Source organism: Neoarius graeffei, chromosome 19, assembly GCF_027579695.1.
Source record: "Neoarius graeffei isolate fNeoGra1 chromosome 19, fNeoGra1.pri, whole genome shotgun sequence".
Taxonomy (NCBI): Eukaryota; Metazoa; Chordata; class Actinopteri; order Siluriformes; family Ariidae; genus Neoarius; species Neoarius graeffei.
The window spans coordinates 64,785,760-64,809,773 of NC_083587.1; the positions used below are offsets into that span (position 1 = coordinate 64,785,760).

Consider the following 24,014-nt stretch of genomic DNA (forward strand, 5'->3'; position numbering starts at 1 on the left):
ACGTGAGTGTGCGAATGAAACGTGAAAGAGTGACTACAGTAACGGAAAGAAAGCGAGAAGAAAAGACGTTATGTTATATATGAAGGAAAGGAAACGCAGGACCAAACTAATAAATATGGGCGCTCAGCGAGCACCTCGGTGTGATCAGCTGTTCGTTTAGCGACAGAATGATGGAACTGTCAGTGCACGCTCAAAGGGAAACCTGTAGGTGGCAGTAACGCAACACTGTGGATGCCAGCTGCCGTAAAACCCAAAAGAAGAAGAAGAAGGTAAACCTGCGCATGCGCACACGGACTTCCTCTGTCTGCTTGACTGCGCCAAGCGAGCGATTTCATGCACATTATTTGCTTTAATCCCCTCAAATTAAATAACTTCCCAGCCACAGAATGGCCTGATATTTTGTGAGATATTACAGAAATAAACATATATCACAATCACCACATTTCAGACGGAACTACATTTCACCGATTTTATGAAATCGAAAGCCAGTCTAGCTTTAAATATTTATTTCAAGATAATGTCATGTTATTATTCTTAAATTATCTTATTATTTCAGGTTTTGTCATTATTTACACTTAACATATCATTGTTTTGACTTGAAATGTCTTGAAATGACGATATAACTTGAGAGAATGACATCGTGAAATGACAAGAAAAGAACTCAAAATAGTAACCATAACATTTTGAAATAATGACTTTCACACTCAGTAGCCTGAAATAACAATCTCAGAAATAACGACTCCAAATAGCCACAGCCAACAGAGTTGACTGGACGATTTGTGTCAATGGATGCTGAGCAAAGTCCTCGTTACAGTGAGTAAGTAAGGTAGAGAAACGAGAAGGTTGAGGGGAAAAGATTATAATTTCCAACACACACACACACATCCAGCATACACAACAAATGTGTATATTGGTGATATGTGAATAAACCAATGAGTTGCGTTTACGGTTTGTTTTCGTCCAGCCAGCATGATTTCTCCTGGAATAAAATTATAGGAATTGATGGATCAACCTGAGCAGGAAGGCCCACCCAAAGCCAGTTGATTGACAGCTTGGCCACTCAAGCAAATGAAAAAGCAACAGGGAATAACGAAAAGGATTTTTTTAATTCTTTTATTTTTCTTTTATATTTTATACTTTGCTGCTGATACAGAACAGTAAATACATTAATAGAACGTTCTGAGAAAAAAATTCTCAGTATTTCAACTTAATATCTCATTGTTTAGGTCCTGTATGATCCTGATCATCTAAATTATTAGGTCATTATTTTTAATAGAAATGTTTTGAGTGCAAAAGTTTGTACAGCCTTCAGATAAAGTGAAGGAGACAAGTAAATGTTTCTTTGGAGAAATATAATTCTTGTTCCTTCGTGTTCGATTACAAGTAATAAATATCACTGAATTTGTTTAATAGGGATGTAAACCTCAGGCTTTTACTTCAGCCTGAGTGACAGGTGGCCAACTTGTGACCAACGGAGTCATAGCCTAATGTTTAACACATTTATTCTATCCACATTTACTGGATATGAGCAATTGCATACTCTGATTGGCTACTCTACTACTAGGATATCAGCTCATATACCGTGAGTAGAGAAAAATAAAATGGCGGAGCATGTTGCTGAACCAACCGAGGACGAAATAAAAACTACTCGAAAACAAAACCCCCAAAATTGTTCTCAAGTATTTAACAGAAACAGAAATAGTTAAAAGAATATAGTTTTTGCTTGTTTGTTTGTTTGTTTGTGTTTGTTTGTCCCCCCACCTCCACTATCTCCTGTTCCACACTCCAGCCCAATCAGTGGCAGTAATGCACCTTTAAGTTGGTTTGCCAACTGTCAAAAAAACCCTAAAGAAGAAGAAGAAAAACAAAATGGCGGAGCGTGTTGCTGAACCAGCCGAGGACGAAATAAAAACTCTAGTCGAAAACAAAACCCCGCAAAAATACAAAAAAAAGTAACAAAATATGGAATGAAAGTATTTGATCATAAGAACGCATCTTTTTTTATTTTTCAAGAATTATTATTATTATTATTATCACATTTTTCACAAATTGCTCCTGTCATTTCGCCGGATTGTTTACATTCTAAGCGTAAATGATTTTGTTGGATGTTTTGTGTAAAGTTTTTATTTACAGAATTTGCAAAAAATAAAAATGCTCCATTTCTCAAAATCCAGTGAATGTGGATAGAATAAAGAAGTTATTCCACTCAATCTCGGTGCTACGCGCCTCATCGGCTATCAGCTCATGTACGACTCGATTTTGTGGAATAACTGTTAAATATACACGAGTTCTTTGTTCTTTTTTTTGTAATCATTGATTTATGATTGTTGCTTGAATTCATTTCTGATCTTCTTCTTCTTCTACTTCTTCTTTCGGCTGTTCCTGTCAGGGGTCTCCACAGCAGATAATGTCCCTCTATCTCCTCCTGTCCTCCGTATCTTCTTCTGTCACACCAACTGTCCTCATGTCCTCCTTCACCACATCCATAAATCTCATCTTTCCTCTTCCTCTTTTCCTTCCACCTGCAAGTCCATCTCCAGCGTTCTTTTTCCCAATAAACCCTGGATCTCCCCTCTGTACGTCTCCAAACCATCTCAATCTCACCTCTGTCACTTTGTCTCCAAGCCGTCCTACATGTCCCTCTGTCCCTCTAATATACTTGTTTCTCATCCTGTCCAACTTTGTCACTCCCAGTGAAAATCTCATTCAGAATCAGATTTCTTTTCTGATCATTAAGGGTAAAAAAAAAATCTATATTGGTTCAGAAGTTTGCATTTCAACTTCTGAGTATGATTTTAATATCATAATGCCTCTGATGATCTTCATGTCCTCTGAGCAGTTATGAGGTCGTTGTATCTGTAATATTAAAACTATTTTATGTTGTTTTTGACTTCTGGTGTTGTTCCAGGACATGCCTACGTTGCATATGTTGCATCATGGAATTATAAACCAGAGATAGAGTTTACTCTTTTCCATTCAGAAACCATAGAGGGTACAAACTTTTGCACTCAGCCGTAGATACCAAAATATCTTGAGTGGGTTTGATAAAAGGTTGTTCGGTGGTTTAAAAAAATTCCCAGTGTTGTTAACAGTCATACCACATATTTTTTTTGAACACTTTGTAAATGTGAATTTATTATGAGTTTAATAAAATAATGACATAATGAATTTAAAGTCATATCTAATTTGCATAAATTTGTATAAACTGTTACTCTGACATCACACTCGGGTGCAATTTTTTTCCATGTTGGGATTTGAGCTTATATTCAGCCTGTGTGACTTTTACAAAAGGTTAAAGAAGGAGAAGGCAGCATGTGACAGCGCTGAGGGACATGACCTCAGGAGCTCCATGTTCTCCATGAGTTCTCCCTCATGGTGGTGATGGTGGTACAGTCTTGTGAGATGTTAGAGCTCGATATTCTGAGCAGATGTAAATCTGTAAATCTGGTTTTGTTTTGTTTTTTTGGTGTTTTTTTTTTTTTTTTTAGTTTTCCTAGGCCACAGTTGTGATCTGATCTCCAGCTGTACAAAGAGCCAGTGCTCTCCCACGCCTGAGGCTGGAGTAAATCTGCTGTTTCACATCTCGGTTTTCCCAAAATTGTGATTTGGTAGGACAGATTTGATTTCTATTTCTATTCATTTCTTCACGCCTTTAGTGAAAGGTTTATCAATGTGTGTGCTTAACCGTATAAAATTAATCTCTTTTTAAAACCTAATTTTTGATATATTCCAAGCAAAGATGTCTTGTTATGCCGGGTTTAATAAACTCGTGCATGTAGAAAGAGAAGCATTAACATTTTTGCCACAGTAAATAAAAAATAAACCAAAAAACATGATACTGATTCACCACTATAAATGCATTTAGAAAATATTATTGAATAATCTTCATTATTAATACTTCAGTTGCATATATTGGACGGGTCAAATAATTGCTTTTGCAATTATTACATTAATAATTATTGATTATAACAATAGTAATTTTAATATATACTATAGTAGTATATATATATTTTTTAAATTAACGTATTATTTGTAGTTTACTACAATAATAATAATAATAGTAAGAGGTGGCACGGTGGTGTAGTGGTTATCACTGTCGCCTGACAGCAAAAAGGTTCTGGGTTCGAGCCCCGGGGCCGGTGAGGGCCTTTCTGTGCGGAGTTTGCATGTTCTCCCCGTGTCCGCGTGGGTTTCCTCCGGGTGCTCCGGTTTCCCCCACAGTCCAAAGACATGCAGGTTAGGTTAACTGGTGACTCTAAATTGAGCGTAGGTGTGAATGTGAGTGTGAATGGTTGTCTGTGTCTGTGCGTCAGCCCTGTGATGACCTGGCGACTTGTCCAGGGTGAACCCCGCCTTTCGCCCGTAGTCAGCTGGGATAGGATCCAGCCCACCCGTGACTCTGCACAGGATAAGTGCTTACAAGATGGATAGATAAACCATGGTATAAAATGAAAAGTTACCTACAGTCCTGTGTAAAAATCTGAGGCACATGTAAAGAAATGCTGTTGACCAAAAAATGGCTTAAAAAATAATGAAATGAAATGTTTCAACATTTTCCACTAGCCTTCATTATGTTTTCTTTTTTCATCTGAAAAGTGCTCTCTTATAGATATTTGCAAACATTTTTTTTCTGTAACATTTAATTTTGTGCTGGAAAAAAACACGAACGTTTGGAACTCAAAAACGTTTCTGAAACGTTCGTAAGTTTTTTTCAGCACAAAATTAATGTCTACAGAAACTAAAAAATGTTTGAAAATATCTATAGCAGAGCACTTTTCAGACTTGAAAAAAGAAAACATAATGAAGGCTAGTGGAAAATGTTGAAACATTTCATTTCATTATTTTTTAAGCATTTTTTGGTCAACAGCATTTCTTTACATGTGCCTAGATTTTTACACAGGACTGTAGGTAACTTTTCATTCTTATACCATGGTTTATCTCATCCATCTTGTAAGCACTTATCCTGTGCAGAGTCACAGGCGTGGGCTGGATCCTATCCCAGCTGACTACGGGCGAAAGGCGGGGTACACCCTGGACAAGTCGCCAGGTCATCACAGGGCTGACGCACAGACACAGACAACCATTCACACTCACATTCACACCTACGCTCAATTTAGAGTCACCAGTTAACCTAACCTGCATGTCTTTGGACTGTGGGGGAAACCGGAGCACCCGGAGGAAACCCACGCGGACACGGGGAGAACATGCAAACTCCGCACAGAAAGGCCCTCACCGGCTCGAACCCGGACCTTCTTGCTGTGAGGCGACAGCGCTAACCACTACACCACCGTGCCGCCCCAACATCAGAGTTATGAACTCAATATAATAATGGACACACACACACATATTCACCCATGTCCTGCTAACGTATAACTCCGCCCATTTTGAACCTGATGCTCAGTCATCACTCTGTATGCTGGTGTAAGATGTGCACAATCATGTGATATGATAAGAAATTGAAACACACACACACACACACACACACACACACACACACACACACACACACACACACACACACACAGTGTTTAGGGCATAACACTGTGCTGATGCAGGGCAGCTATCACACACACACACGCACACGTATATCCCTGACGTCCTGTGCTTTACATGTACACAATAAGGAGGAGTTTTTCTTCAAGGTCAAACGAAAGACAGATATGTCGATGTGCACTTCCTGGGTGTCGCATCCAGCACATATCCACACACACTGTTCACCTGAACGACATCATATCCTGTGGAACAAGGTAAGAAAAAAAACTCTTCTACATTGTTAGAAATAGGGGTACAGTAGGAGTCCGGTTCTGTCCCCCAACTAAGATACAATCTGCACTAATGGACCCTTAAGGGCTCATTATTGGACCTCAAGGGAACTATGTGTACCTTTATAGGGCTCAAAAGGTTCATATATGTTCCCAATCAGTATATAAAGGATACAAATAAGTACCTTTGAGGGAATTGATCCAGTGACAAGCTGGTGTATCTGTAAAGGTGCAGTAATGTACTTTATTTTCTGAGAGTGTAGTATTGCTGTATTATTTAGCTTTATGGTCCAAAGATCAAGTGCAATCAAGTGATTCGATCACAGAGAGCAAAATATGTGACAAATTGAGTGGAATCGAGTGGAACGTCTATAATTGAGATGTTTATTGATTAATTAAGAATGTCATATTCAGTGGAATCAACCTAAAGCTGAAAATAACATGAGTTAGTTTGTGTAGCTATGAAGTACAGTAAGTTGAAATAGATATATTAATGTCATAAATATAAATGACCCAATTTATGTGGCGGAGGGTTTTGTGCTATTAATACATTTCTCATCCTGAGATTGGGTAAATTTCAAAATTATTTCTGGCCCAGTTTGCTGCAAAGCTCGCTCTTCTGTGTAACGATAACTGTGACTGTCATGTGATTATTTCCAGAAAAAAAAAAAAAAAAACTCAAATTTTTTTTTGGGAAAAAATACAAAAATTTGAAGGAGTGACTGTGATTTAAAACAAAGCGCAGACTTCACAAACTCCGCCACAATCCTCAGCCTTGTAGCTTCTCATATCTTTAAAAAAAAAACCCTTTATCGAGGATAAAACCCTTCATGATACTGTATATCATGCAATCAAGTTGAAATTTAGAACTCAGCACTTCCTGAATTGTTTCAACTCAAACCTCAGCTCATCCAAGAAACACATACAGTACCAGTCAAAGGTTTGTACACCCCTACTCTACTCATTCATAGGTTTTTCTACTACTATTTTCTACATTGTAGAACAATACTGAAGACATCAAAACTATGAATTAACATCTGGAACAGATATTGAATTATGTAGTAAAGTGATTAAAAAAGTGTTTAAAAACAAAATAAGTTTGATATTTGAGCTTCTTCAGCATATTCAGCGTTTCCCTTGATGACACTTTACACACTACTGGCATTACGGTGTCTTAACCAGCTTCATGAGGTCATCACCTGGAATGCTTTTCAGTTGTGCCTCGTTAATTCAAAAAGTTAATGTGTGGACGAGTTTCTTGCCTTCTTAATGTGTTTGACATCATCAAACTGTAAATAGTAAATAATAACAATACTACTAATAAAATAGCCCTATTCCATCCTATGCCAAGAACTGAACAACTCAGGAAAGAGAAACGACATCCATCATGAGAAGGTGTGTCCAAACTTTCCACTGGTCCTGTGTGTATCCAACATGAGTAAAAGCCAGAGGTGGTCAAAAGTTAATGCTGACCAAATCAAAGAGAGGCTGAAAGTTTCCAAAACAGCCCTCGTATGTGACTACAAGGGCAGGCCAAGGGTACCCCGGCGCTCACTGACCCACGGTTCTGATGTTTACTGTCTAAACACGAGCGCTGATCCGTCTCAGCTGGTCTCTGCAGCTGTATTTACTCAACCTACATTCCTGACTCCTCAAATCCTCATCTATTGCCGTCACTCTTACTGCTCGGGTTCGAGAATAGTCTCTGCAGTCAGCTATCGACTGCGTCTCTGTCAGAAGCCAGACGTTAGTTACTGCACACGTTTAACGAGGATTCATCGTGATGATGTGGAATTGTGTGAAATAGTTTGTGTTCTCTTCATGTCAGGAGACAGGAGGCGGGAAAGATGAGCCGTTTCGCACTGCTCGTTCTCCTGACAGGTAACAAAGCACAAAATTAAGACACTCTGCCTCTATGTGTGTGTGTGTGTGTTGTGCTCAGTTCAAAGGTCAGGTGTAGGGCGTGTCCCACAGGACTGAAGGATGTCTGATGGAAGTGCTTGTGTTCAAAACAACACACATCACATTTACACATCAAACACGTCAACACACTCCTGAGTACAGTGCAGTTTTGGACTTAAAAAGAACATATACCAAAAAAAAAGGAGATAAAACAAAATACCGGTACATGAAGTTAAATATTAACAATAAATACATTTCCAATCTCACTGTCTCTCTCGAACCTTAACATATCAAGATTATGAGATGTTACCGTACATCACATCACACATGCTGCACTTTTCACTTTATCTTCTGAGTCAGAATCATATTTGTTCATATCATAATTAATAGCATTAAAATCATACATAACTTGTAAACAAATCATGTCGATTAATCAAATCGCACATAAATATGCTAATCACCCCTACTTTGCATAATCATTAATAGCATTAAAAAATCACACACAACTTGTCAATAAATAATGTCAGACAACACAAAAACTTTTGATTCTCATCAGAAAATCAGATCCTATAAATATGCTTATTTAAATCAGCCCTAATTTGCATACTGGAGCATCATTGGCTCGTATATTTTATGATGCCGTAACACATTCTCAAATGAAACAACGCTAACCATTTGTTGTCTTTGTCAAATTTATGCTGTTTATTATTTACGTGTATACGTGTTTTCATTCTAAAAATCTTTACGTTCTGTATTTCCATGTTTTAATGTCTTTATATAATAATATCTATTTCTTCTTTGTTTTTTTTCGAGTACTTTTAACTTGTCATATTTTTAAATTGATGTCTGTTTGTTCATTCAAAATAATCATTCTACAATGGCTTACAGTGGTGCTTGAAAGTTTGTGAACCCTTTAGAATTTTCTATCTTTCTGCATAAATATGATCTAAAACATCATCAGATTTTCACACAAGTCCTAAAAGTAGATAAAGAGAACCCAGTTAAACAAATGAGACAAAAATATTATACTTGTTCATTTATTTTTTGAGGAAAATGATCCAATATTACATATCTGTGAGTGGCAAAAGTATGTGAACCTTTGCTTTCAGTATCTGGTGTGACCCCCCTTGTGCAGCAATAACTGCAACTAAACGTTTGCGGTAACTGTTGATCAGTCCTGCACACCGGCTTGGAGGAATTTTAGCCCGTTCCTCCGTACAGAACAGCTTCAACTCTGGGATGTTGGTGGGTTTCCTCACATGAACTGCTCGCTTCAGGTCCTTCCACAACATTTCCACTGGATTAAGGTCAGGACTTTGACTTGGCCATTCCAAAACATTAACTTTATTCTTCTTTAACCATTCTTTGGTAGAACGACTTGTGTGCTGAGGGTCGTTGTCTTGTTGCATGACCCACCTTCTCTTGAGATTCAGTTCATGGACAGATGTCCTGACATTTTCCTTTAGAATTCGCTGGTATAATTCAGAATTCATTGTTCCATCAATGATGGCAAGCTGTCCTGGGCAGATGCAGCAAAACAGGCCCAAACCATGATACTACCACCACCATGTTTCACAGATGGGATAAGGTTCTTATGCTGGAATGCAGTGTTTTCCTTTCTCCAAATATAACACTTCTCATTTAAACCAAAAAGTTCTATTTTGGTCTCATCCATCCACAAAACATTTTTCCAATAGCCTTCTGGCTTGTCCACGTGATCTTTAGCAAACTGCAGACGAGCAGCAATGTTCCTTGCAACCCTGCCATGCACACCATTGTTGTTCAGTGTTCTCCTGATGGTGGACTCCTGAACATTCACATTAGCCAATGTGAGAGAGGCCTTCAGTTGCTGAGAAGTTACCCTGGGGTCCTTTGTGACCTCGCCGACTATTACACGCCTTGCTCTTGGAGTGATCTTTGTTGGTTGACCACTCCTAGGGAGGGTAACAATGGTCTTGAATTTCCTTCATTTGTACACGATCTGTCTGACTGTGGATTGGTGGAGTCCAAACTCTTTACAGATGGTTTTGTAACCTTTTCCAGCCTGATGAGCATCAACAATGCTTTTCTGAGGTCCTCAGAAATCTCCTTTGTTCGTGCCATGATACACTTCCACAAACATGTGTTGTGAAGATCAGACTTTGATAGATCCCTGTTCTTTAAATAAAACAGGGTGCCCACTCACACCTGATTGTCATCCCATTGATTGAAAACACCTGACTCTAATTTCACCTTCAAATTAACTGCTAATCCTAGAGGTTCACATACTTTTGCCACTCACAGATATGTAATATTGGATCATTTTCCTCAATAAATAAATGAACAAGTATAATATTTTTGTCTAATTTGTTTAACTGGGTTCTCTTTATCTACTTTTAGGACTTGTGTGAAAATCTGATGTTTTACGTCATATTTATGCAGAAAGATAGAAAATTCTAAAGGCTTCACAAACTTTCAAGCACCACTGTAGTTATGATTAAAAATTTTGTAAGTTGTATCTTGAGAGTGATTTTTGAGAGTGAGATATTTTTCAACCCAAACACAGACTGTAAGTGTAATTATTCCTTCCTCGTGTATTTCCTGCTAGTTCTCATTGAACTCTTCAGTCGAGCTGAAGCAGGTGAGCACATCCATGTATTTTTGCATGATTTTTATTCTCGTTCTTGTCAGACTCATTCATCGAGCCACAGTTTGGACCGACAACCAACGTGATTTTTTTTTTTCCATATCTGAAAACTGAAACTGCATTTTAATCTTTCATTTTGAGTCTAACGTTCAGTTTTATTGTGTGTGTCCTTTTTTTGTGTGTGTGCACAGATCCATTTGTTTACAGTGAGTGTTCCTTTTTTTATGCCTCATGTCTTTACCAAAATTCAGAATAACATCTGAAATATAACCGATAGAGGAGAATTGACTTTTAACACAGCTTCATTTATATTTTTTAGACTATGACAGGCTGAAGATTGGAGGCATCGTGTTCACAGTCCTGCTCATAGTCGGAGCGATTGTATTCCTTTTCTGTAAGTCTCACCTCCTACTTCAAGATTTATCTCTTATTTCTAGGTCAGGGTTTATTTTTGTTTTTTGCCATTTGATCGATCCATACCTTTATCATATTGTCATCTCAGCTAATCATTTCATTTTTCTCCCACAGATGATAAATGCAGCACAAACAAGTGAGTTGTATCAGATTTCACCTTTTTTTCCATTACTTTTTCATTTTATTCTGAATTTGATGTGACATTTTACTTTCAGTGTCTCATAAAACATGAAATATGATCATGGTTCTGTGATTGTGGTGCCACTGACACTTAAAAATCTCATCTCATCATCTCTAGCCGCTTTATCCTGTTCTACAGGGTCGCAGGCAAGCTGGAGCCTATCCCAGCTGACTACGGGCGAAAGGCGGGGTACACCCTGGACAAGTCGCCAGGTCATCACAGGGCTGACACATAGACACAGACAACCATTCACACTCACATTCACACCTACGCTCAATTTAGAGTCACCAGTTAACCTAACCTGCATGTCTTTGGACTGTGGGGGAAACCGGAGCACCCGGAGGAAACCCACGCGGACACGGGGAGAACATGCAAACTCCGCACAGAAAGGCCCTCGCCGGCCACGGGGCTCGAACCCAGGACCTTCTTGCTGTGAGGCGACAGCGCTAACCACTACACCACCGTGCCGCCCCTGACACTTAAAAATATATTTTAAAATATTTTTTCAACACTGAATCAAAGAAAACATGCATTTAACCGCTAAAAATGTGCAACAATGTCATTTTTACAAGCTATCTTTGCTGCATTTTGTTCTTCAACAAGTAAAACATTCAAAACTAGCATAGAATTAGCAAATACACAAAATGATTAACATTAGCATCCATGCTAATGGTATGAAGACATTTTACAAATGACCTTTGAATTATTATATTTAATTCTTCATTTAATTTCAGGTCTATAGTTTGGGTAACAGGGTCGTACATTTATAAAGATCTCATCAGTCCATATCACACTATCACTGAAAATTAAAAAAAAACAGAACTTGCTTTTCTTCTTCGCAGGATCTTCAGGAAATTCAAATTGAACACGTGACTTGTTGAATATTCCAAATACCTTCACCGGTCACTTTAATAGGAACTTCTTGTTGTTGATTCTAAGATCCCTGTTCTTGGCTGCAGGAGTGGAACCCAGTGTGTTCTTCTCTCTCTGTTGCATGCTGAGATGCTTTTCTGTTCACTACGGTTGTAAAGAGTGACTATATGAGTTACTATATCCTTCCTGGCAAAAAAGCTCAAACCAGTCTGGCCATTTGCCTCACAAGGCGTTTGTTTCCACCCACAGAACTGTCACTCACTCGATGAATGTTTTTTGTTTTCCGCACCATTTTTTTCTCTGTAAACTCTACAGACTGTTGGGTGTGAAAACCCCAGGAGGAGATCAGCAGCTTCTGAAATACTCAAACCAAAAACACTCATCTGGCTCAAACCAACACCCATACCACAGTGAAAGAAAGAAAGAAAGTCACACTTCACTGCGAGATCACAATTTTTCCCGTTCTGATGTCTGAACATAGGGGTGGCACGGTGGTGTAGTGGTTAGCGCTGTCGCCTCACAGCAAGAAGGTCCTGGGTTCGAGCCCCGTGGCCGGCGAGGGCCTTTCTGTGTGGAGTTTGCATGTTCTCCCCGTGTCCGCATGGGTTTCCTCCGGGTGCTCCGGTTTCCCCCACAGTCCAAAGACATGCAGGTTAGGTTAACTGGTGACTCTAAATTGAGCGTAGGTATGAATGTGAGTGTGAATGGTTGTCTGTGTCTATGTGTCAGCCCTGTGATGACCTGGCGACTTGTCCAGGGTGTACCCCGCCTTTCGCCCGTAGTCAGCTGGGATAGGCTCCAGCTTGCCTGCGACCCTGTAGAAGGATAAAGCGGCTACAGATAATGAGATGAGAATGAGATGTCTGAACATTGTGAACATTAACTGAAGCTCTTGCTGTGTATCTGCGTGATTTGACGCGTCGAGGGATCGGCTGATTAGAGAACTGCAGAAAACAGTGGGTGGGTGGGTGTTCCTAATAAAGTAGCTGGTGAGTCTATTTCATAGGTGTGAAAGTGTTCAGGGAACAGGGTTGAGGAAATGAAACTAAAATGGACAGCCGGTGGAAAAGGATGTTCAAAGCAGAAGATGTCGAACGGATTCACGATGCATTATACAGCGGGATAAAATATTCTGCAGCTTGATACGTCTTTGAATGATGTCTCAGTGTTGATGTTTATAAAATGTCTGTCTTTCACAGGAAACGTGACGATGCTGCAGATCAGATTTAAACACATCATCGCATCAGACTGTGAATTGAGGAAGTTCTGCAGTTTGTGGTGGAACGAGCCCAGTGAGGTTTTTTTTTTTTATGGTAGCTGGTAAAATCAGGCCTGTTGGATGCAGAGGCTCGATTCAAGGATGAAACATTTCACTCTGAAGTTATTTATCTTTCTCTTTTGCACTGAATAAAATAATCTGGAGTCTTCATCTGTCGAAACTCCTTTTAAAATCTTTTAGAGGGGTTTATAAATAGTTCAGGGTTACATACAGAGTGAATAAAGCAGGGAAATGTTTTACTGTACAGACATTTAGAAATGTTTTAGAACTCCAGTCTGTAGTCGGCTTCAAGGAACATCACAGCAGATTAAACCTGCAGGGTGATTTAATACTCAGTGTTTTTGATTTGTTCATCTGAGACTCTTTTGTACACAATAACATACAGAAATATTCACAAAAAATTTAAAACTGATATCATTTTATCCCACTGAACTGAACTTAAATAAATAGACAGACAAACAGACAGATTTTAAAAATATGGTTTAAAAGGCACCAAGTAGGAGTTGCTATGAAACAGTGGAAAACTATACGAAGTGGTTTTCATATTATATAAAGCTTTGGATGATGAGAAATTACACAAAATATTAAATGTGGACTAGAGACAAGGAAAAGGTGTTTTGTGTTTTCAGTAGAAGTGTCATCTGAAATCCAGCAAATATCGCACACTATTAACATTAGCTCCTTAAAGTTAATTAAAACACTAATGAATATTTCTCAGATAGATAATTTGTACTTTGCATAGATTGTACATAATTATAGGAGTACGGCAAACTATCTGGTTTTCACTGTTGAGAGACACGACATCAGAAGTATGAGATACTAAGCCATAATTATGAAATAGTGAGCAATTTTTATGAGATACTGAGTTATATTTATGAAATACTAATCCATAAATATGAGATAGTAAGTCATAAATATGAGATACTAAGTCATAATTATGAGATAGCGAGTCTTAATTATGAGATACGACATCATGAGTATGAGCAAGTCATAATTATGAGATACTATTCCATAAATATGAGACAGTAAGTCATAATTATGAGATACTACATCATAAGTATGAGCAAACCATAAATATGAGATAGTACACTGAGTCATAATTATGAGATACTACATTATATGAGCAAGTCATAATTATGAGATACTAAGTAATAATTATGAGACACCTTCTCATGATCCTGGTGGTGAAAATGGACTTCCACAGGTGTGTGTGTGTGTGTGTGTACTGCAGTTATGTGATGGGATTAAAAATACAATAAGTCTTTTATTATTCTTGAGTTTCCTGAAAAAGGCAGCACGGCGGTGTAGTGATTAGCGCTGTTGCCTCACAGCAAGAAGGTCCGGGTTCGAGCCCCGTGGCCGGCGAGGGCCTTTCTGTGCGGAGTTTGCATGTTCTCCCCGTGTCCGCGTGGGTTTCCTCCGGGTGCTCCGGTTTCCCCACAGTCCAAAGACCTGCAGGTTAGGTTAACTGGTGACTCTAAATTGACCGTAGGTGTGAATGTGAGTGTGAATGGTTGTCTGTGTCTATGTGTCAGCCCTGTGATGACCTGGCGACTTGTCCAGGGTGCATACATGTCAACCTATAAGGAATGTCCGTATTTTATATGGATTTGATTCAATAAATGTAGCATACGGGTGTATAAATAAAGTTATACGGATTCTTTAAAAAATCTTCAATATTTATTTAGAGCTATAATCAATTCCCACGATGATAAAAGAACGCATAACATTTACAAACGTACTGTACACCACAGACAGCCAGTAAAGAGTCTTATGAAATCGCGCGTTATCTTGTGGTAGCGAGACTTCGTTCCACTTTTGATCATGCGCACACCGCATTGCGAGAATCCCGCCAACCGTGAAGTCATAGACATATAAACATAGACGCCGCCTTCTGCGTAGAATCATACGTCATCCTCGCCGCCATATTGGATGGGGCAAAGTGGAGATTCTTCAACCGTCTCTGGTATAGCGTCTAGACAGTAGCGGAGAATAAAGATGCCTCATTCATGTGCTGCGTTTAACTGTACCAACAGGTTTACCGTCCAAACGAGATCACATGGGATTACCTTTCACAGGTGAGACTGGAAAAATACTTTTCATTGTATTTGGTCATTATAACGTAATTTTACGAACAGATTTTCCTGACTTTGTGGCTAATATGAAGTCTCGCGGCGGCACGGTAGTGTAGTGGTTAGCGCTGTCGCCTCACAGCAAGAAGGTCCTGGGTTCGAGCCCCGTGGCCGGCGAGGGCCTTTCTGTGCGGAGTTTGCATGTTCTCCCCGTGTCCGCATGGGTTTCCTCCGGGTGCTCCGGTCTCCCCCACAGTCCAAAGACATGCAGGTTAGGTTAACTGGTGACTCTAAATTGAGCGTAGGTGTGAATGTGAGTGTGAATGGTTGTCTGTGTCTATGTGTCAGCCCTGTGATGACCTGGCGACTTGTCCAGGGTGTACCCCGCCTTTCGCCCGTAGTCAGCTGGGATGGGCTCCAGCTTGCCTGCGACCCTGTAGAACAGGATAAAGCGGCTAGAGATAATGAGATGAGATGAGATGAGATGAAGTCTCGCGCATAATAGCCGCTCGGTGAAACCTGTCTCCAAACAACGAAGTATTTCCTTCGTAACGACGCTGATAACACTTTGTGTTTTTGTCAAACATTGGAGCTTTGTATTCATTCTGAAGGTTTATTGTTATTAATATTGAATAAAAAGTAACTGGGATATATCATTGTTAATTATCATTCAAATTTTAGGTAAATTAGTTTAATTTGCATCTTATACGGATTTTATAAAGGAAATACGGATTTTGGAGGTTGGTTATACAGGTTTGATTGACCAAAGGTTGACATGTATGAGGGTGTACCCCGGCTTTCACCCGTAGTCAGCTGGGATAGGCTCCAGCTCGCCTGCGACCCTGTAGAACAGGATAAAGCGGCTAGAGATGATGAGATGAGATGAGATGAAGTCTCGCGCATAATAGCCGCTCGGTGAAACCTGTCTCCAAACAACGAAGTATTTCCTTCGTAACGACGCTGATAACACTTTGTGTTTTTGTCAAACATTGGAGCTTTGTATTCATTCTGAAGGTTTATTGTTATTAATATTGAATAAAAAGTAACTGGGATATATCATTGTTAATTATCATTCAAATTTTAGGTAAATTATTTTAATTTGCATCTTATACGGATTTTATAAGGGAAATACGGATTTTGGAGGTTGGTTATACAGGTTTGATTGACCAAAGGTTGACATGTATGAGGGTGTACCCCGGCTTTCGCCCGTAGTCAGCTGGGATAGGCTCCAGCTCGCCTGCGACCCTGTAGAACAGGATAAAGCGGCTAGAGATGATGAGATGAGATGAGATGAGATAAGAGTTTCTTGAAAAACTAAATTCCGCGTCGGCGGTTACGACAAACAAATGATTAACTCTGTCTCTCGAGTCTGTTCAAAAACTCAACCCACACAGAGAGAGAGAGACCTGTTGAGTTGTCGGGGGTTAAAAGGGTGTTGGTTTGATTCCTTCAGCTCTTTCTCTTGTTAAAAACCTGTCGGACGGGTCGAGTCTCTACCGGGAACCGAACACAGCTCGCGCATCACGGAGAGCTCGCGCTGAGGTGAGTTCAGGAATCATTCACTTCTTCATGTCTTTCATCTCCTCTTTCATCTTTCATTTTCTCCTCTGAGCTTCATCCGGTCCGTCTTTCTTCCTGATCACCAACAGAATCTCTCCTGAACCCGAGAGAGAGAGAGAGGGAGAGGGAGAGAGAGAGGGGTTTTAGAACATGTGTCTTCTTGTTGTTGTTGTTTTGTCGTTAACCGTCAGATCATTCCAGCTGTTGCTGTGGTGACGACTCCTCCTGTGCCAAGAGCGCGTGACATTTTAATTTCATTTTTAATCTGTTTTTTTTTAATCTCACAAAGAAAAAATAAACCAAATGGTTCATTTTTTAATGAGTTACAAATACAAAAGATCTCAGAGGAAGTGTGTGATGCTGTTAGAAGGCTTTATAAGCTTCACACACACCACAAAGTTCTTCTCAGATGTTCAAGAAGTTCCTTTAACTTTAAAAAAAACAGGTTCTTTTTTTTTTTTTTTAAAGCTTGCACCACACCCTCAAATTTCGAAAAACCACCACCAACTACAACGACACGAATCTCCTCCATTTGAGGAACTGAAGCCTTCTTAATGCTCCAGAGGTGGATGAAGTCCAGATGTTCTTGTTTGTTTTCTTCCTCCTCAGCAGGCGATGGATCAACATGGCTTAATGCGCCACTCCTGATGGAGTTTACACAGTCCTCCCACACTCCTCCTGATTTCAAATAAAAATAACATAAAACCTGACACTGGATTTAATTCAGTGTGAACTAGTTTTTCTGGAATGTTCCACACATGCGCACCTACAACCTCATCGACTACAATGGCACATTTCAGGAGCCTACTGTACACTGACGATTTTTATGACTCTTATGTATCTCCATACACAGCTACTAATCAGAATATCTCATCTCATTATCTGTAGCCGCTTTATCCTGTTCAACAGGGTCGCAGGCGAGCTGGAGCCTATCCCAGCTGACTACGGGCGAAAGGCGGGGTTCACCCTGGACAAGTCGCCAGGTCATCACAGGGCTGACACATAGACACAGACAACCATTCACACTCACATTCACACCTACGCTCAATTTAGAGTCACCAGTTAACCTAACCTGCATGTCTTTGGACTGTGGGGGAAACCGGAGCACCCGGAGGAAACCCACGCGGACACGGGGAGAACATGCAAACTCCACACAGAAAGGCCCTCGCCGGCCACGGGGCTCGAACCCGGACCTTCTTGCTGTGAGGTGACAGTGCTAACCACTACGCCACCGTGCCGCCCTAATCAGAATATATATAATATATAATTTTACATGTTTTTTTGAGTGGAATATAACAATGTTTCCGTGTTTACACCGAGCTCTTAGTTTATTAGCACCTGTATTTATATCCACTCAATATATACATACTTGAGTGCAAAAGTTTACACCCATATCTTTTTTGTGGGTGGGGTTATAAAATTCGAGATCTGTTCTATATTAATTTATTGGTGCTTTCTGATTTCACCCATCCCGTTCTCTTTGTAAGCAAGCTCAAAAGTTTGCACCCCCCTTAAACAGTACACGTATTATTTATATGCATTGATTTAAATTTTATTTTAGTAAGCCTCAATATCGTCATTTAATGGGCAATTCTTCAGCAGCGAGGACGAAATTATTAAACTTGCCTTAAAGGAGAACTGAAGTCATTTTTAAACGTGCTTTATTTCTTAATTAACGTATTATTCAATTACGTTTTCGGTTTTAGTAACCTTATATCGTGACTCGTATTGGCAACTAATTGCAATTAAATATGAGACTTATCGGCCTGTTCGGTTTTTAGCCATGTTGAATTTAGTTCGTTTGGTCCACGGCAGGCATCGCTTATCCGCGCGATCTTCACGAGACCTGTGCGAGACTTCGAAACGTGAAGTGTCAGCCAGGTGTCAGTGCCGCCATTTTGAAAACTGTTTTCCAAACTAAATATTGCACAAAAACGAGTTTAAATGACGATTACTGCCTACTTTTTTTTTCAAACTTTCCTGATTTGCTATCAAAACAAAACAAACTTCCAGCTTGATTACGTCAGCATTCGAAAGAGGCCGCACGCATCTTTTGACAACGTTGGTGACTTTGATTTCCGCTGTACGTTTTACTTCCGTCCTACGATGTCTCGCACAGGTCTCAACGCATCTCGTTTACGGCCATTGCTTTGACATACGGACTGATATATTACGGAGCACACTCCTAACTTGCTATAGCAGCGACAAAATGGCGATCAAAAATGCATTCCTATACAGTGGTGCTTGAAAGTTTGTGAACCCTTTAGAATTTTCTATATTTCTGCATAAATATGACCTAAAACATCATCAGATTTTCACACAAGTCCTAAAAGTAGATAAAGAGAACCCAGTTAAACAAATGAGACAAAAATATTATACTTGTTCATTTATTTATTGAGGAAAATGATCCAATATTACATATCTGTGAGTGGCAAAAGTATGTGAACCTCTAGGATTAGCAGTTAATTTGATTTTAATAAAATGAGAAATAGAATTTTGATAATAAAATTTTTGCCTTCAGTTCTCCTTTAACTTGTCAGCTCAGTAATGTTGTTAAAGTATGGAATCCAATGAAGGCAAAATGTGCTGAAAACCATATTTAAAAAATCATCACCCCAATTATACCCCAATAATCATCACCCCGGTTACCTCGCTTCAGAGAAAAGTTCAGTTTTTTTCTGACGTAACTCCATTCCTGACCTTTTCTTTCCTCATAAAACAATTTTTTGTGTTCAGAGTTAAATATAAACATAGCCAATACCCTATACAGGGTGAAACTTTTATTTAGTACTATCATCTTGAGAACCGCAACTAAAAAAAGTTCCCACGTTTTGTTGTGAATGTAATTCTGTTCCTGAAGAACTACCCCATACACAGAAAAGGTTTTGCTCTGATGAGTCAAACCAAAAATCATGATTGAAAACATCCATCACATGACCTTAAACAACAAATCTATTGATCCTAAATAAACAGGAAAGAACAATCGGAACAGGAAGAGTCTCAAAAAAACAGGAAGCGAAGCAGAAATAAGGCAGCGGGAAAGCTACGAACGATATTCAGTGGCTCAAAAGTCACAAATGTATTTCACATTCAAAAAGCTTATTCGATTAAAAAAAATTGTACCGTTTTAATATCTTCACATACACGTTTGAGCATTTATATTCCTGTGAAATTGTAAAAAGTAAAGAATTGTGTGTACTGTAAGGAATTGTTCCATGAAGGAAAAAAACAACACTGTGTTTCCTTAAACGCCAGAGCGGAAGAGATTATGAGGAAAGAAAAATGAGTCATGAGTCATGGCAGGAGCACGCATTCAGGATTTTCTGTTGAATATTTAGTCTTTATAGAGCTTTACAGGCACGTGGAAAACTAAGGATTTTGTGTGTGTGTGTGTGTGTGTGTGTGTGTGTGTGTGTGTGTTCTTGGTCTATTCTCAGGAACGGAGAGTTTTGTTCCTAATTTAGCTTCTGTTTGAGTTCCACATGTGCTGCATCCTTTTGTCTGGCACGTGATTGTGACGTGTGTGTGTGTGAGTGTGTGTGTGTGGGTGAAGTGTTGCCTAGCAGCGAATTTGACGAGGTGAATGCAATCAGGAACACGCGTACATGCAAGGTCATGTCAAAACATGCTGGCTGATACTTTCTCTCTCTCACACACGCGCGCACACACACACACACACACACTTACTTTTTCTGTAGCAGATAGCGCTTTGGCACGCCACACACTCCTCTCATTCAGGGTTAGATATTGCGAACAGAGACCAAGTGGAAAATTTTGACTGTATCGTTTCTCCCAGAGGCGTGCGATTTGCTAAAAATGTCGAATCATATCACGCTATTTGATACACGATATCCGTGTCCAATCTGTAGATTTAGGTTTGCAGCATGACCTCGCTACTTTCAATGCAATTAATATGCGCAGGTGAATTCTCAAATCTGATTGGTCAGCAGGTTCGCAGCAACGACTGTTTATCGTTGCTATGATGTAAGGAAGAACAGGAAGTAACTCGTCTCGCAGACGTTCAACATCATTCAAGTTAACAATAAAACGTTAAAATGTGTGATGTGTTGTTCGATAATAAATTAAACATCATTGTTGGGAAATCATTGCGGTATCAGACTTCGTTAATTGTTGTTCCTCGGCTTCGGGTCGTTCCACATCACGCCGCCATGGCATGGATTATTTTTGTAGAATCGCATGTTTCGTATTTACGTATGGTAAGATCAGTAGCACATTATCGCATCGTGCAGTCCTTAATCCACAATGCTAACTTCAAAAAAGTTAGCATAAACTTTGAAGATTGATATTTTTCAGTCTCCAAGCTGAAATGAAAATTGAGAAAACTAACTAAAAAATTAATAAGTTTTTAAAGACGGCGAGAGTTTTTTAGCTTTCAGTACTCAAATTTTTTTTATTTGTACCAGCTATGTTTGTTTGACGGGCGGCACAGTGGTGTAGTGGTTAGCGCTGTCGCCTCACAGCAAGAAGGTCCTGGGTTCGAGCCCCGTGGCCGGCGAGGGCCTTTCTGTGTGGAGTTTGCATGTTCTCCCCGTGTCCGCGTGGGTTTCCTCCGGGTGCTCCGGTTTCCCCCACAGTCCAAAGCCATGCAGGTTAGGTTAACTGGTGACTCTAAATTGAGCGTAGGTGTGAATATGAGTGTGAATGGTTGTCTGTGTCTATGTGTCAGCCCTGTGATGACCTGGCGACTTGTCCAGGGTGTACCCCGCCTCTCGCCCGTAGTCAGCTGGGATAGGCTCCAGCTCGCCTGCGACCCTGTAGAAGGATAAAGCGGCTAGAGATAATGAGATGAGATGTTTGTTTGAAGACTTTTATCTGAAAATAAATCATGCCCATTTTTGGCAATTTTGTGAATGATTGTGTCATGTGTAGTTCATTAAAGCTGTGCTGCCTTTCAGATTTTTCAAGTGTAGGTCATAAAATTTTTTTTTTCCGACACCCAATTATTTTTGTTTAGTGACTGAAAGCTACTGAATTCGAATCACAGACTTCCAATTTTATTTTATTTTTTTAAATAGAACAATTAATGAATTTATCTCCACGTGGCCCTAAATTCTCAGCTATTTTTTCCTGCTTCACCATGACCCAATACAAGATACTACGTCATGCATCCCGTGGTGGGCTTTCCCCGTTCACGCAAGGCATTGTGGGATACAAATTTGAAACAGGAGAGAAAAATGGAGGACGTGAGTGTGCAAATGAAACGTGAAAGAGCGACTACAGTAACGGAAAGAAAGCGAGAAGAAAAGACGTTATGTTATATACGAAGGAAAGGAAACGCAGAACCAAACTAATAAATATGGGCGCTCAGCGAGCACCTCGGTGTGATCAGCTGTTCGTTTAGCGACAGAATGATGGAACTGTCAGTGCACGCTCAAAGGGAAACCTGTAGATGGCAGTAATGCAACACTGTGGATGCCAGCTGCTGTAAAACCCAAAAGAAGAAGAAGGTAAACCTGCGCATGCGCACACGGACTTCCTCTGTCTGCTTGACTGCGCCAAGCGAGCGATTTCATGCACATTATTTGCTTTAATCCCCTCAAATTAAATAACTTCCCAGCCACAGAATGGCCTGATATTTTGTGACATATTACAGAAATAAACAGATATCACAATCACCACATTTCAGACGGAACTACATTTCACTGATTTTATGAAATCGAAAGGCCGTCTCACTTTAAGTAGATGAGGATTCTGGGAAGTCATCACTGATGTGGAATTCTAACAGGAGCAGGTTGTTCTGTATTTTTATACAAACTACAAAGTAAAATCTTCATTTCAACTTGATCTTATCGATCATCAAATCTGTTGGAATGACAGCATGTTCTCTTTGTTTCCATGGAGCCAGCCAAAGCAAGTGTGTGCTGTTAAGCTGTATTACTTGTATTTTCATTTACATAATGTTCGCTAACATTAAACTCAGTAACCAGAGGGAACTAAATCTCTTTTTAATTTGGTTTTCGAGTAAAAGTTGTTCAAACACTTTGTGTGTTTGTGAGGACATTTGACACAGTCCTATCTTTGTGAGGACCTGTAGTGTTTTTGGTCCTCATAAAAGGCCTAAATATATCTCTCATACACACACACACACACACACACACACACACAACTGCGAGTTGGCCTAATGGTTAGCATGTCCACCTATTGATCGGGAGATCGGGAGTTCTACTCGCGGTCGGGTCATACCAAAAACCATCATAAAAATGGTACCTACTGCCGTCTGGCAAGGCACGCTGCAATACAGATGCAAGTGGGGAGTCAAACTGGTTACCAGAGGACCTGCCCTCCACTGTAACCCGAGCTGTATCGGTCAGAGGCTGAGTGCTATGGAAACGGAGATTGGTGCCGCCTGATTGCATGGCGCCGGAAGGACTTTAGAAACACACACGTGGCAGCATGTGGGTTTCTATAAAAGGGAGTGGCAAATGGCTTTGATGTTGGCTTTGCACAGTTGAATCCTTTTCATCTCAGAAATTATTTTCAAAGCTGAGCAGTTTTAAACCATGACCTTCCATAGTAAACAGCACCCCACCCCACCCCCACACACACAAGCACGCACCATTATTTCAGGTTAAAGGCCCACCTGGGACTTGGCGGTAGATCATGGAGGACTGAATGGAAATCCTGCGGTGGTTAAACCTCTCCTTAAAAAAAGTGATCATTGATGCTGGGTTTTGTTTCATCATGTCTCACATCACTGTGTGTAAATAAATAAATAATATGAGGGTGTCTTTTTCTATCGTTCAGTTTTACACACCCCTCAATCTGACACTCTGATACAGATTTTTTTTTCCTCTTCTAGAGAATTATAGAGCTAAACAGTTTGTTACAGGGACCTCATGTTTTGATCCTCTATGAAAATCGATACTCGTGTCAACCTGTGAGTTGTGAACTGGGTGTAGTGGGTTTGTATAGAGCAGGGTGTTGTAGCTGCGCTGTGTGTAGTGGGTTTGTGTAGAGCAGGGTGTTGTAGCTGAGTGTAGTGGGTTTGTGTAGAGCAGGGTGTTGTAGCTGCGCTGTGTGTAGTGGGTTTGTGTAGAGCAGGGTGTTGTAGCTGTGTGTAGTGGGTTTGTGTAGAGCAGGGTGTTGTAGCTGTGTGTAGTGGGTTTGTATAGAGCAGGGTGTTGTAGCTGTGTGTAGTGGGTTTGTATAGAGCAGGGTGTTGTAGCTGCGCTGTGTGTAGTGGGTTTGTGTAGAGCAGGGTGTTGTAGCTGCGCTGTGTGTAGTGGGTTTGTGTAGAGCAGGGTGTTGTAGCTGCGCTGTGTGTAGTGGGTTTGTGTAGAGCAGGGTGTTGTAGCTGCGCTGTGTGTAGTGGGTTTGTGTAGAG

General features: G+C 40.0%; 2 protein-coding genes across 3 annotated transcripts in view; both read left to right on the forward strand.

Moving 5' to 3' along the window:
• The first annotated feature begins 5,516 nt into the window (after positions 1-5,516).
• Positions 5,517-13,366, forward strand: fxyd11 (FXYD domain containing ion transport regulator 11). The gene is made up of 7 exons (XM_060900435.1): positions 5,517-5,747; positions 7,591-7,643; positions 10,252-10,284; positions 10,482-10,496; positions 10,610-10,684; positions 10,819-10,840; positions 12,958-13,366. The coding sequence occupies exons 1-7, from the start codon at positions 5,611-5,613 to the stop codon at positions 12,986-12,988; spliced, it is 366 nt and encodes a 121-aa protein (XP_060756418.1). The 5' UTR covers positions 5,517-5,610; the 3' UTR covers positions 12,989-13,366.
• A 3,126-nt stretch (positions 13,367-16,492) lies between these two features.
• The window catches only part of fxyd3 (FXYD domain containing ion transport regulator 3), a 45,177-nt gene continuing 37,655 nt past the window's right edge, over positions 16,493-24,014 (forward strand). Inside the window, exon 1 of one of the 2 annotated variants that reach the window (XM_060900437.1) lies at positions 16,493-16,651. The gene's annotated coding sequence lies outside the window, so the exon portion shown is untranslated. The remainder of the gene's footprint in view (positions 16,652-24,014) is intronic. The other variant, XM_060900436.1, reaches the window with a different exon arrangement.

Coding starts and splice junctions, on each gene's coding strand:
- fxyd11 (XM_060900435.1), top strand. CDS start 5,611: ATGTACACAATAAGGAGGAGTTTTTCTTCAAGGTCAAACGAAAGACAG. Junction 7,644..10,251: donor ACTGCTCGTTCTCCTGACAG/GTAACAAAGCAC, acceptor ATTTCCTGCTAG/TTCTCATTGAACTCTTCAGT. Junction 10,841..12,957: donor GATAAATGCAGCACAAACAA/GTGAGTTGTATC, acceptor TGTCTTTCACAG/GAAACGTGACGATGCTGCAG.